General features: G+C 38.8%; 1 protein-coding gene across 1 annotated transcript in view; it reads right to left on the minus strand.

Moving 5' to 3' along the window:
* The window catches only part of MYO16 (myosin XVI), a 304,717-nt gene that overhangs the window by 21,681 nt on the left and 266,297 nt on the right, over positions 1-16,739 (minus strand). Inside the window, exon 32 of the mRNA XM_075137449.1 lies at positions 1,807-1,965. Coding sequence (XP_074993550.1) covers positions 1,807-1,965 — 159 coding nt within the window. The remainder of the gene's footprint in view (positions 1-1,806; positions 1,966-16,739) is intronic.

The following is a 16,739-nucleotide window of genomic DNA, read 5'->3' on the forward strand; positions in this document are numbered from 1 at the left end:
GAACCTTGAAATACCACAAATAATGCTAATTCCTTACCCTGTGGGGTACTGCCAGACCTAAAAGGAGTTTTCTTCTTTAGTACACAGTGAATACCAAAACCATTCCTTATCAAAGCTGCATCAAAATTGGGAACTTTCCATGAAAAGTTTGTGTTTGATGAATCACTGTTTTTTAATGGAAAAAATATCTTACTGGCAAATTCCATTGCACGACATTACACCTTTATGATTAAACTTTCCATTTACAAATAGTTTGAAAAGAATTAGTTTATGCATAGTAGATACTGTATATTATCAATATGAACAGCCCTGGTTACTAGTGGTTGCAAACACACTGATAAAAACTTCACACAAACAATTACAAGCACCCATCTCACCTATTAGTTGGCCTTTTATTCAAGCAATGACTACTTATTTCTGTAACTGAGATCGTTTACTAACTTAACTATAATCATCACAAATTATAAACTTCAAGCATCATTTCATTTCTAAGCTGAAAGAAACATAGCTTTTGTGATTAAACTCCCAGTGAAGGGGTCTGGGGATAAAATGGTTGCTCTTATAAAAACTCGATCTCCCACAAGTCCCATTAGGACATCAGAACATATGGTTAAAATCCTTCATAGAAAGGAATCAAAGACTCAGACTACCCACAGTTTTTGTGTTAATTTAACAATCTGACTCTTATACATAGTGAAAATATGCTCCCCTCCTCCCCAAATTATTATATTGATACAAATGGGGACACGGTTGTAATGGACAAAGACGCCTTTTTGTTCTGTCACACTGTGTTCCTGGTTCCACACAGGAATGAATGCGCCTTTACACTTGTATAACTTTTCAGACTGGATGAGTTTTCTGCTTTGATTATCAGAAAGAGCAGGAAGAATTATTTTGGCCAAGCACGGCAGAATTTGGAGAATAGGTTTTCTTGAAAAGAAAGGAATTATTTGATTGTGAAATGTTTCATTTTGATAATAAAGTTTGATTTTTCATTTTAAAACATTGCATATTAAGCATTAAAAAAAAAGGATAGCATATTTGGAAAACAGAACGCAATATTTCACTTGACCTGATATTTTCTCACTTTGATTTTTCAGTATAGCTCTCAAACTACCAACTGCATTATGTGTTCTACCCTTATAAGTAAAGGCTATACAACTGTTCTGCTTACACAAACCATATTTAGATTTAAGTTTTCAGCACGAAGATAATTGTACCCAGTGCCATGCAAGTATTCAGACACTTGCTTCTCCACATCCATCAAAATAAATACTTTCTATTTGTCTCGTGTCCATTCATACTTGTGTATTTTTATTGTGTGATTTTATGTAATACAGGTGTTACATCCTTAGCATTTATGCTTTTAGGACCTTGAAAGATTTCATTCTTTCTGTCATTGCTCTTGCCCCATTCTGATCATCTTGTTGCAATGATAAACAATTTGTCATTCACTAGTAAGGCACCTGTAGCAAAGGGAGATCCTGATTTTCCATTTTCTGTCCCATTTGTATTGATTATAGGATCAGAAATCCCAAATCTCTGTCCTCCATGCCTTGGACTGCTTATAGACTTGGAGCTGAGTTAATTACAAATTCCTCAACAGAGGCTCTTTTATTTTCTTCACATTCAGCTTTTATTGGAAAGGGGCTTATCAGTTCACACATACAAAGTCAAGCCAATTCCAGCAACACAGATATTTCACAACTCAGAAGATTCCAGCTGGACTATATCTTAAAAAGCTCATTCAAGGAAACACTTCAGCAATTTTATGTTAGAAGAGCTTTGGGATTAAAAACTGCTTACCATTTGATACCGAATTTCCATTTTCAGCAGTCACAGAACTGGACAACGGATTAGATGACTGAGTTCCATGGTTATTTGCATTTTTATCCTGGGTTTCTGATCCAATATCTGATGTATTTGGATCTTCCCTGCTCTTCAAGTTCAGATTAGTTTCAGCACCTGACACAAACAGAGAAAAAGCTTGTCAGCTTTCTATTAACAAGTGGCTTTCACATATAAGTAGAAAAAACTAACATACAGAAAACAAATTACTGTATCAAATTAATTCAATTAACCACTAAATTCACAAGTCCAGTGATAAATGTGGACAGTGTAAGTCAGTGATTTTTGCATGGTTTTCTTTTTTTTGCTAGTGTTCCACTTGTAGCCATTTAAAGTTTCCGGAAGTGAAAGGCATTAACAACATTTCATTTGTACTGTTTCTTTCCACACAAATATCAGCTGATAAAACTCAACAAATGTTTTTATTGCCTCTATTTTAGATGCTATTCTATTTCACATGAGTTCATATACTGCTGTCATCACTGCAATGCCTTTCACTATTGCATTAGGTGATACCAGCAACAGCTATAACATGGGTTTATTTTTTTCTCTTCTCTCCTCCCACAAGAAACGAAATGGCTTTTGATATGAAACCATATGTAGCAAGATTCCTCCCAGCAGAGCCTCCCCGTGGGCATTATTTACCCTGCCTCAGGGCTCTCCAGCCATCAGTTGTCATCTTCTATAAAGTTCCAGGTTTTCATGCCATAGCCTTTTAGTTAAATTTCTTCAAGACATCAAGAGGAGGCCTGATCCTGTAGGAGTTCCCAAGCTATGTACAATGCACAGGCATTTCTTCAAAGAGAAGGGCAAAACCCTTCTCCTCTTCCCCCTCTGACTGATGGCCCATCCACGCAAAGCAGAGCAGCTCCCAGCGAAGTGCCTGGAGCTGGCTCTGAGCTTGCCTGGCTTTGTCAGCCCAGCGCGCCATAAGGAATAGGGCTCAGCCATCAGCTGTGCCCGAGCGGTGCTCCCCACCGGAGTTCAGGGGCCGGAGGCAGGCTAGGGGCTGGGAGACAAGACCGTGAACGGATGGGGATGGTAGGAGGGACCCCCACTGCAATTCTGGCATCCCTGGCTACCCCCACTCCAGCCCCGTGCGGCAGGGCTGATGAAGCTGCATGAAACGCTGCACGGGCAAGGCCATGCAGTTTTTGGTGGATTTCTCTCTCTTTTCCAGGTTTCTCTCATATACACATACTCTTTCCTTGCCATAATCAGGTTTCTTTCACAGAAGACAAAGCTGAATTCAGTTGTCTCTCTGTTTAGCTCCATTTCAGTTTTCCTAACTCTTTCCACCCCTTCCGAGAGCTGGTCTTAGCTGTGGGGCTGACATATTGTGGCTGACCTGGGTGCAAAGGCCCTCATTTAGCACTCTAAGACGGAAATTTTTCTTCTATGACAGCTCTCAAAGAGCTATTCCTTGATTTTGGTTGTGTCTATTTAAGCTTTGTCATAATAACAGCAACAACCAAAGGAGGTCAAAAGACTAGCTATTAAAACCAACATTACAGCATTCATCCATACTTCCAGTGACATCCTCTGCTCTCCGAAAGATTCAATATATTCTTACAAGTCTTGAGCACATAAGCATTTTTCCAGAGGACAGGAAAAACGTCTTTTCACCAGGTAACAGATACTTTGCTTGCAGATTTTCAAACTTAATGTTGACTGCATGGTCAATTTTTTGTTTTTATGCCTGAACTGAAAAAAAATCCACCTGGTTTACAAAGTACCAACATTTTAAAAATGAATTAATGAAATGAAAACTGTATACCCATTCTGGTTAACTTGAAATGTTTCATTTCATTGAAAAGGGCTTTCTTAGTTTTGTTTAGCTTTCAGTTATCTAACTCTGAATCTTTCTTAACATTTCCTCTTCTAAAAAAAGGTGTCTTGAAAAGTCAAAAAGTTCATTTCCAAGCTGTTAGAATAAAACATTTCAATGTTTTTTTTTGCTTCCTCCCTTGCCCTCATTCCCTGATCATTTTTTTTTTGCCATATCTGATTGGAGTGGCAATCAGTGGCACTGTTTCATAGACTGTGTATTTAGGCAAATGTGCTATGCATTGAAAAATTAGGCCAGCTCTACCCACAGTAACTGACTTGGGAGAGGCGGTAGAACCAGAATCTGAGCTGGAAAATGCATACAGTACAATTATAAGAGCATGCCTGATTTAGCTTTTGTACAAGCAAGTTGACTGAAAAATGCATCTTTGCAGCTCATATTAAATTTGTCTGAAAAGGAAATGTCACTTTTAGATGTTAATAGTCAGTGCACTTGCCTATAGATCATAATCCACCTACATAATTATTGTGCCACCTTTTACATAAAGAGTCTCGGGGGAAGTGGCTGGGATCCTTATTTTTCTTGATATCCAAAAGATTTATTGATTTGCCTGACATCTGCAATTCATTTGAGAATATTCAAGTAGAAAGACTTGCATTCCTATTTGCAGAAGCCTTTTGTTTCATAGGTACATTGATATCTTTTCGTGGCATTCATGAAGGGCTCTTGGAAAAAAAAGGTTATCTTTTCTCCTTTACATCTGTAAGATGAAATACTACAAAGGATTGTGGATAGCCACTATTGAGCTAAAATATCATCCTGAATTGGCAGAAACAAGTAGTGGACAGATATGCAGCATATCTTTTGGGACAGCTATCTAGATAGAGATCTGTTGTCCCATTTGCTCTATTCAGTCACTGTAATAAATGCACACCTTTAGTTTCTAAATAGAAGACTATATAGAGAAAATATACTTCATAGTGCCTTATTTAATTAATCTTGGGGGTGGGAATGAAGCCTATATTTTGTTTCAAAATAATCTGGATTATATAAAGGTACTTGTACTAATTTTCTATATATAGGCATCTTCAGCTCCTCGTTGGAGCAGAGTCACGTGAGTCTGCGGAAAAAGTGTAACCGCATATGTTGGCTAATTTCTAAAAGACTCCTGGAGCAGCCAGAGTGTAACCCTAGCAAACAAGTACTGTTTGTTTATTTGTTTTGGACTTTGTGTAAAATGGGTGAGTTTCTGAAGAAAATCTTTTCTATAAATAGGATAACAAGAGGGTGCTTTAGCCAGGTGTAACCAGTGTACTGTCCCAGTGCTGCAAAACTCACCTGAGATCACTGGGAAATTCAGGCTGGAAGGGACCTCAGGAGGTCTCTCGTGCACCCCTGCTCCAAGCAGGGCCAGCTCTGAGGTCAGAGCAGGTTGCAATTGAAACCCCCCAAGGACGGAGCCTGCCCAACCTGCCTGGGCAGCCTGTCCCCCTGCCTGCCAAAATCTTCTGTGCTGGGGTATCCCTCTCTGTCCTGCCTCCCCCCCTACCCAAAATATCCCTGAGCATAACAAAGGTGTCCCCTGACTTTTTATCATAATATTTCTGTTCCACACAGTGCATCATTGCACAATGGTATCTTAGACAGGAATACTGGATCATTATAAAAGATATAGGGAAGCTCTTCGTTAACACTAAAAACTTAGAAAATTCCTAGTGATTCCAATTTTATCCATCAAATATTGGTCTGGAATTCACTTCACCCTCATGTTTTCTCAGTCACCTCATATAGAAGTTTAGACTTTTCTCCACATTAATGTCAACTTCCCTCTGCTGCCATGAATCCCTGCAGATACAAGTATGCACTGTTCTCCCATCCCTCATCAACTTTCTGAAACTATCAGAAATACTTTAGGAGAGAGGAAAGGAAAAAAACATGGTTCTTACAGTTGAACGTCTTCGCCAACACAGTGAACATTAGCTTTTTGTTCAGACTTGCACCCTGCTGTTCTCACCAGTTGGATGGATGATTTACCAGGTTTCAATTTTTTTTTTTTAAGTAACAGCATCTTAACAGTTTCCAGCTAGTAATAAATGTTATTTGAAGAGTCATCCATGCCTACTTGTGAGAGACTAGCTACAGAGAGGTATCAGCTGTAAGAGCATGGTGGGAGTTCATGATTATAAAAGGAATACAAGATTTAACTGAAAACCTACAGACTCTTTGCAACAGTGAACAGCATTTGGATTATTATTTCGGTGAATTTGCCAAAAAGATACCTCTGACTCAGTCAAATTCTGCTCTGACTAATCTTGCAGTTAATGAGGATGTATAGACTACAGAGATGTATGGATGTTTGGATTGGGGCATAATTTGCCCCTCAACTGCAGCATAGTCAATAGCTGGAAGCAATCACATGTACAGTGCTTTTAATCAGAGTATGACAAATCAAAGTGTAACAATTATTTCCTTACAAGCAAGCTCTGTATTCCAATAAACCCATAATTAATTACATCAACATTACTTGAAAAGTGTAAGAGGAAAGGTATGCAAAAGAGGCAGCTCACGAAATCCACATTTGCTTGTTATTCTCAGAGTTACTGGAAGAGATTGAGCTTAAAACTCATGACAAAGTCATAAGGCACAGGATGGACTGAAATGTCACTTATTTTGGAAAGAAAAGTCAGAGTATGGCAATCATGGAAATGATTTAATATATGTGCTTTTTATTTTCCTTTTTGAGTCATTATCTCACTCTTAAAAGAAACTCAATGCACTGAAAGTCTACATGATATAACTCTCTTGTGAAAAGAATAACTTAAACTCTTTTAATTGAGCTATGACTTCCAAATATCCTATTATAAAGCTCATTTTTCTCAAACATAAAATGTAGGATCCCAAACATCATAGTTATTTCATAAGGAGTATTTAGGCTGAATTAATGCTGTTATCACCAAATTCGAAAATGGGCTAGTATAGGCTCTATTCAGATGACAGATTAAAGTGCAATACTGAAACATTTTGAGAAACTGTTACTTTTGTAAGGAAATTATATATTTAGTTTATTTAATAAAGTCTAAAGCAAAGTATAAATCAATGACTGATATCAGCATTTAGGTGGAATCATCATAGACTCTTTGTGCAGCAAGACATGAAAAAATAGTATGTTATTAAAAGCACAGCAGTAACTCACCTGGTTGGGTTCTATTTTTCTTTTCTGTCAAAGCCCTTTTTTTGCTCTCCTTTCTTTAAAAGGAGGTATATCCATAACATATATCTGTCCCCATATGTTCTTTTTTCCAAATGCTTCTCCTTTTAACATTTAGTGCTCATTTACAGTCTGACTGAGAACTCATTAATAACAACAGAAGGCCTCCACTGCTTTCAGTGGGTTTTGGATCAGATTCATGCTTACCTTGGATGCTTTGTGCAGCGCTGCCAAAGCACCAAGGGATTCATAATACAGCGTAAATACAGAGGGCCTCTTGCTTTGTCTATCCTGGTAATTCAAATGTGATCATAACTATTCTCTGGCCCTGAGGCAAATGGTAAAAGACCCACGTCTATGCTATTGCACTTTCTTGCCCTCCACAGCAGAGAGGCTGCATCCAAGTTGTCTGCTGGGAATAGTCCCTGACCTGTGCCATGTCCTGAACCATGCCCAGGTCTGTCTGGAAGGGAGCCAGCCTGCCAGGTCCAAAACCATGCCAGGGACTGCTCTAGCACTTTGAATGCATGGAGGATTGAGCTGCCCCACCCAGGACATTCCCTGGCACTGGCTCATTTACTAAACCAGACATAGCCCTTCACCTTGACAGCACTAGTTACCACAACCAGAAATGAGTGGTCAATATTAAGTCCATCTCAGGAAAAAAAGGAAAAATATGGAAGAAAAGCAACCTCAAAGCAGATGGGGCTAGTGAGGCACTGACCTGTTGTACCACTTCTGCTGAAGCCACATTTAAAAGTTTCATCCTGACTGTATGGGGAGAGCAGGTTCTCCCTAGATTTGCTCTAGTGTAAATGGAAGTCATGCACCTCTCTTGATCTGATTTCACTTGTACCTGGACCATTCTTTCAAGGCACACATTCCATTAATTAAACAGAGAGTTAAGACTGAGTTCCCAGCTAAGGAATTTCAGTGCCACAAGCTAGGCAGGATGTATCTAGGTCCTAAAGTAGAAACAACCTCTGTCCTGGTCAACAAAAACATCAGCCCCATAAAACAGAAACCACAAATATTATAGAAAAAGCTTAAAATCTTTTCCACAAACCTACAAAAATATATAACACATGTAATTATGGAAAGAAATATATGAAAAGAGGGGGAAATAGTTCCCCTTCTTATCATTTAATGTCTTCAATGAATCCCAGGATAATGTCAAACATTATTTCTTCATTCACGGAACACAGGACTTTCTGTAACCAATAATCAATATATGGTTTTAGTTATCAAGATCCACAGCTATTCACACTTTATTAGCAACTATGAAGTCTGGAAAACACATACATTCTGGCAGAAAAATTAATGTAACACAGCAGGAGAAGCTTTTTGTACCTGGGCTACCACGGGATCTGAAAGCTCAACAGCTTGATTTCCTTGAAACCTGTGGCATCCAGCAAAATGGAAATTTCAAATTAAGCAGCCCGTCATTATACATGTGAATAAGAGAGAACCGGTGGATCCTATTAACCAGCGTATGTAAGACAAGTCATTGCAGACAGAAGGGATTCTTGATCTGTGCTCTCACTCTTTCCTGGGAGAGTCAGGAATACACCAAATCCTAGCGGCCAACCCTGAATATTTGTTACATTTACTGTGGTAAGTGGACATTGTGAAGTGAGGGGAAAAAAAAAAGATGGCGACTGCAGAAATTATGCAGATATTTTTTGATGAAGGAAAGAGAGAGGAAGGTTAAATAAGAACAGGCTATTTTATTTTGGTTCGAGTGTTTACCACTGTGCTTTGTTGCACCTTGACAATTGCACGTGGCATTTCCTGTTTTGCTCTGACTTACTGTTGAGACATTCCTTGTCCCTGGCGTTTACTGGCTACCCCCAGCACAGGTTTTCTCGGGTGTCCTTTTGCTGGATAAATGCATATTGCTTCAGAGTAGTTCAGTTTACCCACGTGAAGTCACACTGTGACCTGCTGTAGCATGACTGTTTACTTTGTCTGCTGAGAGCTGGAGGCAAACACATGCATCTTATTTGCTGAAAGAAATGGAGCAGGATGAAAACTGTCAAGACAGGATTCCCCCAGCCTATTAGCATGTACTGCCTGTCTCACCCTCATAGCTGTGCTGCCGGCTGCCGCTGCCGTCAGAGGCAATAATTATTCATTGATTTATTTCACCTCACAAAGCCTGCCCTTACAGCAGCAATTGTCTAGGATTTCCCCCTGCAATGATGCTCTTAGGATAGGCAGCAATGAATTTGTACTGTCACTTCCAGCACCCTTTCTCTCTTCTAAGCTGTGTAAGTGGAGCTATCAGATGGTGTTACAAGCCACTCCAGAAGCCGCGTTCTTCAACAGAGCAGGTAAATACAGAAACAGGCTCTGGGAAGCTGCATTCGTGGAAGCTCTGTATGAACACTGGAAAGCAAAGAGAGGAGACACAGGCCATGAAGAACATCAAGTGACAAAACTCACTCTGCTGGAGGTAAAGAGCTCCTCTGAAGAATATTGTGTTAGCGTGACACCGATCGGCCAGAGTTCAGAAGATAAGGCTGGTAGTGAGAAGGAAGTGGCTGAAGCGCAGGAACTCCTAGGTCTGGTTCAGCCCTTAAGAACCATCAGCTCAATCACTTTTTTGCAAATCGCTTCACAGCTATGGAAAGTATACACCTAGAATAGAAAGGTTTCTTCTGCTTTCTTTGCTGATGGACTTGAGCTGGTGGGAAGATAGTGCTCTTATTTTGCATTTATTTCAGTGACAATCATTACAAACTACAAACCTTTCCCTCCTTTCTGGAAGTAATGTTAGGGACATCTCTGAGTCAGGTAAACTTTCAGAGTTGGTGGGGGAGATAGATAACACAAGTGCCTTCTTTCCCTGTCTGGAGGACTCCGAATTGTTTGAATTAGGCTTGTTCCCAGCATGAGACAAAGAATACTGCTGCTGAAGTGGAGAAAACAGCCTCCTTAAATACTGGTAATGGATGAAGAATATCTGGACAGGCTGCCACCTCTCCTGCTTAGTAGTATCTGAGCAAGAACTTGGAACACCTTTTCAAAGCAGCAAGTGTGCTAGAATCCAGCCAGTGCACGTGTTTCAGAGTCTGGGGATTTCATTCACCCCATCTTCTCTAGGAACTGATCTCTGCAGGCCTTTCTGAGGTCCATTACTAACCACAGAGGGCAAGAAGGAGGGCAGCACTGCTTGGGACAATTCCCTGCCTTAGGTGAAGCATTTCTTCCCTCCATGTTCCCATGTTCCCTACCTTTTCAAGTCTAATATGGAAAAAAGTAGCTGATTTTACTCTGTAATAGTTTTGTTTACTGTTAGGTGTGTCGATTGGCTGACCAAAGAGTCTATTTCTTGTGTTTCTGTGGTTAAAAAACTGCTGGTGTGCTGGAAAAGGAGGCGGCAATTTGGTAAGAAACACAGCTTCCCTTTTTTAAACTGTTTTCTTCTAACTAATGTGGATGCAGCAGTTCTTTTTGAAGGCAGACATTTAAGTTTGTTTACATTTGTGTGTGGTATCTCAGTAACAGAACAGCCATTACTGCTGGGCTTTAGCTGCTGTTGGAAGGAATTATGTGATGAGACGCTGTCTCAACCTTCCTCCCCCTCAAACACAGTTGCAAACATTGCAAAAATAAACAAACAAAAAAACCCCAAACAAACAAACAGACAGGGATTTACTACTGCCAACAGCATCACATCAGTTCTATTTACTTTTCCCACAGAATACTTCTACAGAGATTTTTCAGGATCTCTCTCATACCAGCTCTGGCATCGACTGCAACGCAGAAGTCAGCGTAAGTGACTGCGTTGGGCAGATAAATTGTTCGAGCAGATCCTGAGGGACAATCCAAGGAATATTTTTTGATCACCTGTACCGTAATCCTGCCCACCAAACAGGGACAGCTATTCTGGAAAACCTCTCGGGCAACGTTCCCAATTTGCTTTCTAAGTGAGCTTCTAAAATAAAAATTGAATTTAGATATTTCTTTAGCTTGTTTTTAAGTTCATTTTGAAGGGGTACAGTGATGGTCAATGACACTTCTGTGAACCTCAAAGCAAGAACATATGGCTATCACAGGTGCAGTGTGATAAGCATCCTACTGTGCACAAATATAGTCAACCTGTGGCTAAAAACTGTCACTACATACTAGTAGTATGTCAGCATCATACTGCAACCAGCCCTTAAGGAAAGAGCTAAAAGAAATAATGAAATGTGGAACTTCAGGTCTAATTTTTTCATATGTTTTTTCTTTTAAAAATTGTACCACACAAAGGATAAAATTAATTTTCATGTTTTTCGTTTTAAAATAGACTGAAAACTCAAGCCAAAAGAGTGCTGAACTTGAAGGTTTCTTTATTTTCCCACTCACTAGTGGGCCCAGGGAGAAGACAGATGCCCCAAACTGCTACTCCTACTTCCAGTGCTCCACTTCCAAACACTCTCCTACCCTCTCAACAGCAGAGTGCAGTGGTGTGGAGAGAGCATGAGGGTCAGGGCACCCTCATGTTTATGACCAAGTCTTTTTCCCAATCTCTTTCCAACTGTATTCTTTTACTTCTCCATCCAGCTCCACAAAATGCTGACGCTGGAACTGGAACACAATCCACAAACATGGGTCTGTAGAGTTTCACAGTGAGCTGCATGAGTCCTGTCAAGAGCTTTGGGTCATCACTGAGGGGCTGGAGTTTGTGCAGTCACAACTGCATTGCTCTTGGATACCTGAGCCACTGAGTTTAGAAGTAGCTTGGTTTGTTTATAAGACATCTTTGGTTGCTGTGTAGACATACCCCTAAATGACAACCTGACTGGTGTTGAAATGGCCACTCTTGAACTTATCTAGGTCCAAAAATAAAAAGTCAACGCATTTAATTGTTAACATTTCCAGTAAGAAAAATTTCACTATGTTCGAGGCAAACCATTTCAATACTTCCCAAACATTTTTGAAAGACTGGATATGAAAGAATATTTATTTCTGCACAGAATTTAAGAATGCTTGATTTTCATTCCAGGGCAAAACAAAAATAAATGTCACAATCTTAGCATTTTCTGTGAAATGGAATGATTGTTCTCTACTGAGGCTCTATGCAAAAGACGATTTAATGCTGAAATGCATGTAAATAAGTTAAAAGCATCTGAACAGATTTCTCACTCAAGTTGAGACTTTAATTAGAAACTTTCACTAAAATGTGTGTTCAAATGTCATTCTCCACTATGTCCCAAATGCCTGTAGTCCTGTAAAATCAAGTGATATGACAGTTACTGCCAAATAGCCATATTCTTGGTTGGTATCAGGAACGGAAGTGTGCTACAATTCAATTTCCTTGTTCTCTCAGATATGGTTAATTTCTCACATTAATGTATGTTTGGTTTACAATTAGTGATGTAGTGGTTCCTAAACAAAGTCCTTCGTGGTTCTGCATCTTGGATCACAAATAAAAAATACTGAAGGCTGTTTACTATTTAAAGAAGCCCACAACACTGTTAGTAATGAGACAACTTCCTGAACCATTGCTGAATTTGGAACAAGGATGTTCATCAGATGGTGAAGAAAAGACATTGTTATGAAAATAATAATCCTGTAAAAGTCCACCTGAATGATCAAAGTCACTGTTAAGGGTGGGATATTATTACAGTCTATGGGCTTGAAATGCACTAAGCTGAACCAAGTATGGTGTGGTTATTGTGCTCCAGTATCGGACAGGATGAAGGGAACACAAAATAAATCCAACCCAATGGAAAGAAAGCAAAAAAGAATCAGTAATGTAAAAGGAATGCCTGCAGTTCTCAGAAATGGACCATGTCAAAGGAACAGAAAAGCCGGTGCAATTACTTCTCCTCAGCTTCCTTCCTGTCAGGCAGTGACTAGGTATGAACATGAGAGAGCCTGTACTGGGACAGACCAAGGGTCTATCTACTCCAGGATCCTCTTCTGTCAGCTGTAGATACTTACAGTATAAGATCATGTCAAAATACAGTGATATTTCCTGTGTGATTCTGGGGCTGCACAGTCTCCTCCAATCTCTATTTGACTGGATATAGCTTTGGAAATGCGTGGAGGAGTGGTAAGGATTTGATTTTATTTTCAATACAAGCATTTAAAATGCAAAATAAATATAATAAAGGTTTATGACAATATCTATTCTTTTTTCACCTGAAATATAAATGAGACTTGATTTGTTCTTCCAGTAATCTTCAGGTTAAAATTGTTTATGGTAATCACACACAAAGCTGCTTTCCCATGTCAGAACAGAAAACCAAAGCAAATTACACATTACATGATTTTAGGCTGTAAGAGCAAACAGTGAAATCAACCAGGAAGAGAAATGATACAGTGAAAAAAAATCATCATAACAGAAACCCAAAAAACTCTTCAGCAGTAAAATATACTAGTTTTCAGAGATTCTGAAATGGAAAATTATTCTTGGTATATTGTGTTTATCCTAAAACAACAGATCTTTTTTTGTCAGAAATTATCCAGATAATGGCAGACCTATAGACAAGGAGAAGACTGCAGGTTGAGGTGGTATCTTTCAGACTGTAAACAAGTTCACAGATATTCTGCAAACAGAAATGGAGGGTACTTTCTCTAGACTCTTCTAACGCCTTTTTCTCCTGCAGTAATGCAAACCACAATTATTTCCTCAGAAAAATCACCCAGCACGGGCTGGATGGCAACCATACTGCCAGCAGTTCTTTCTCCTCCTTTGTAATTTTCTGCATAGGGCATCTACAGCTAGCCAAATATGGGCCTTTTTTTATGACTCGCATTAAGCTCTTACTAGCAGTGCTTTGGCTTTCTCCCACTTTTCCGTACCTACTGCAAGAGATTCAGATTGAGAGCTGCAAGTAGTCCATAGTGAATCAGAGAATGATGACTCTCCTGTGTTTAAATAGCTAATCTGAAAATTAGTCACAGAAAGTCACCCTCACTCCCTGGTAATTAAGGCAATTATATAAACAGATATTAATCTCTTTCTGAGAAGTGTTGTGAAACTTAATTCATTAAAGTTTTAATGCTTTGAGAATTTTATTTGAAAGATGTTATAGAAGTCCAATGCCTCATGTAATCATTCCTCCAGCACTCACAGGTAAAAGAAGATAAAAGGTGACAACACAGCTTTCTGTATTACTCATGTTTTGTAAGTTGTTAGCTTTTGCCACAAAGAAAGTAAAACTTACATCGTATCCATATAATCTAGGAATAATGAGATGCAGATATGAATATTATCTTTATTAAGTTGCTTAAGAGGAAAAGCTGAGTGGCTTAGAGGATAAGGGACTGGGATTTAATCTCAGAAACCCCACTGGGGATTTAATTTGCAATCCACTGTTGAGACGTTAGCTGCACAATAGCTTAATCTAATCTGCTGATAGAGGGAAATTATTTACTAGCTATCAAAGGGATACCTGCCTTTGACAGGACAGTACTCCCCATACATACACATTAAATCCTGTTTTTTCCAAGTTTGAGCCAATTTCAATAAAGAGTATTTGGCAAGCTTTAGTCCCAACTAGGTACATCTAAATATCTGTATTATTTCTCAGTTGTAAATATCTTCCTGTGATTTCCAGTGCTTAAACTGGAGAATGTGGAGGATACCTGCCTTGGAAATACCTCACTTAGGAAGTAGATAAAGAAAGGATTCATATAGTTAATGGATGCCAAAGGTATCGGGCAAACATTTGAACAGTATCGATATTTTGTTAACAACCTAATGTTTGCATGCCTTTTCTGTTGTTACTAGGTAAGTTACTAAACTGTTTTGGAAAAGAATAGGTCACTGAAGCATGTATAGGCTTGCATATACAGATCTACTTGTATTGAAACACTAACAATAATTCACAAAACTTGGAAGCCTATACATTGATGACCTACATAAAGGAAAGGTCTTCCTAATTTTATTTCTTAGGCACCTAAAGCCAGGGTTGCAAGCTTGCACATTTTCTTTTGCTCAGACATGGAAGCCAAGCATCCATGCCAATCTTTTCTCAACAAGCAGGAAGCAGAGAAGGCATTAAGTCTTTATTTCAATTGCCTGATGGTAAGGAAATTCATCCAGGTTAAGGGAAAATCATATTTCCTTTGCTCCTTTCCCTTTAGAATCCACATGAATACTCACTCTGCCAATCTGAGCATGGATGATGGGTTGGGAATTATTCCATCTTTTGTTCTGAAGCTGAAACGATTCCCCTTTGTATGGAATAATTTAATATCAACTGTACCAATCAAGAGAAATAACACTATGACCTAGCAATTTGAGTATCATTCATCCATGTTAAGGAAAAGAAAATTCTGTCCTTGCTCCACAAATATTTAATATGAAATGCTTAAACATGTAATTGTCTCTTCCTTATATAAGGAATGTCTTACATGTTGAATAGTTAAAAATATTTGCACATTCTGCTAAGGAGTGTAGTTTTGTGATTAAGGCATTGAATTGGGTTTCATGGAGTCTAGTTTCAAATCTAAGGTCCTGTCTAGAAATATCTGAGTAGGGCCTCTTCACACGACCACACAGTTTCTATTTGTCTTGCAAACTGAAGTTTCTATTCTAGAAATCAAGGAGAAGAGAAGAAAAGTGTGTGTGTGTATTATCACTTATCTGCACTCAAGTCTCGTTTTGTATGGAGTAAAAGGAAAACCCTGTCTAACAATACAGCTGTAGCTTCAATGACAACTCCTATCAACCTTGGAGAAATCACTTTATCTCAGTTCTCACCTGTTACAGTTTTGCTTATTTAAACTATAAGCTCTTCAGAACAGAAAACTTCTCCTACATGTAAAGTATTTTGCAAGAAATTGCATGCTATATGATCCTGATCATTGCTTGAACCAGCAGATGCTACTGTTGTATAAAAAAAATGGCCAGGCTGGGCCACCAGGTAACGAAAATTGTTGCCATTTGATTTTTTTTTTTTGTTGCCTGTGTGAAAGAAGAGTGCTCTCAGTTCAGTTCACAATAAGTCCGCAGTCCCTCAGAAAACCACAAATCCGTTCTATTGTAATTCTGGACGATCATTTCCCATGGAGAGGCCAGGAGCCAAAAGGACATCAGTGTTCTCAGGCCTTGAAATTACTCCTCCAGGCAAGAGGGAGGCATGTTGGGGGATCTGTCTGTATTGCACTTTTATTGGCAAGGAGGCTTTTATCTCAAAAGCTGATGATCCCATACAGAAACTTATTGATTCCCATAGCTAGTCCTCCTTGACTTCAAAATGGCCCACGGTTTTACTTTCTGTTTTTAGTTAAGGTTGTTGGTAGGTTATAACTTATGGAAGTAAAGGAAATTGCACATTATAGAGTGCTGCTCTAGGCCATGTCTTCAATTTTAATGAATTTCTGTATAAATTAATTTAATTTTTTTCACCATATCATCTCCTATAAATAAAATACTACAAATGACAAAGAGCAGAAATAGAGGAGTCTTACAGGAACTTAATATGCATTAGGCAATAGGTGATAAAAATTCAGGAGGTAAGACATGGACAACTTCTAGTTTTACATAACAGAGTCCACTCTGCTGATTGCCATCTTATTAGTTTGCATCAGAGGTTAAATAAAAGTTTTTTTTTTTCCAGCTGTTACCCTAGAAATGAACCAAACACATGAAGTACATGAAAAAAGGCAAATTGTAAAAACACGCACATACATTCACCTGTATTTCTTTGTTACTTTCAATCCATCTGCTCATCATTGAACTATTCATATGTAGCTGCACTTAGTATTATACAGTAGCTTCCTAGCTCATAAAATATTGATTCAGGTTTTTTATCGTATATCTTTCTTGAACTTTGATCTTTCATACTTAGTGCTGCCTCGATGAAATATTTAGAAGTACAACATTTTCCATGCGAAAGGTAAATTTAGAGTTTTCATATGGTAGCCTCTGTTAATGCACTAGCTTCAACC

This window comes from Calonectris borealis, chromosome 1, assembly GCF_964195595.1.
Source record: "Calonectris borealis chromosome 1, bCalBor7.hap1.2, whole genome shotgun sequence".
In the NCBI taxonomy this organism is placed as follows: Eukaryota; Metazoa; Chordata; class Aves; order Procellariiformes; family Procellariidae; genus Calonectris; species Calonectris borealis.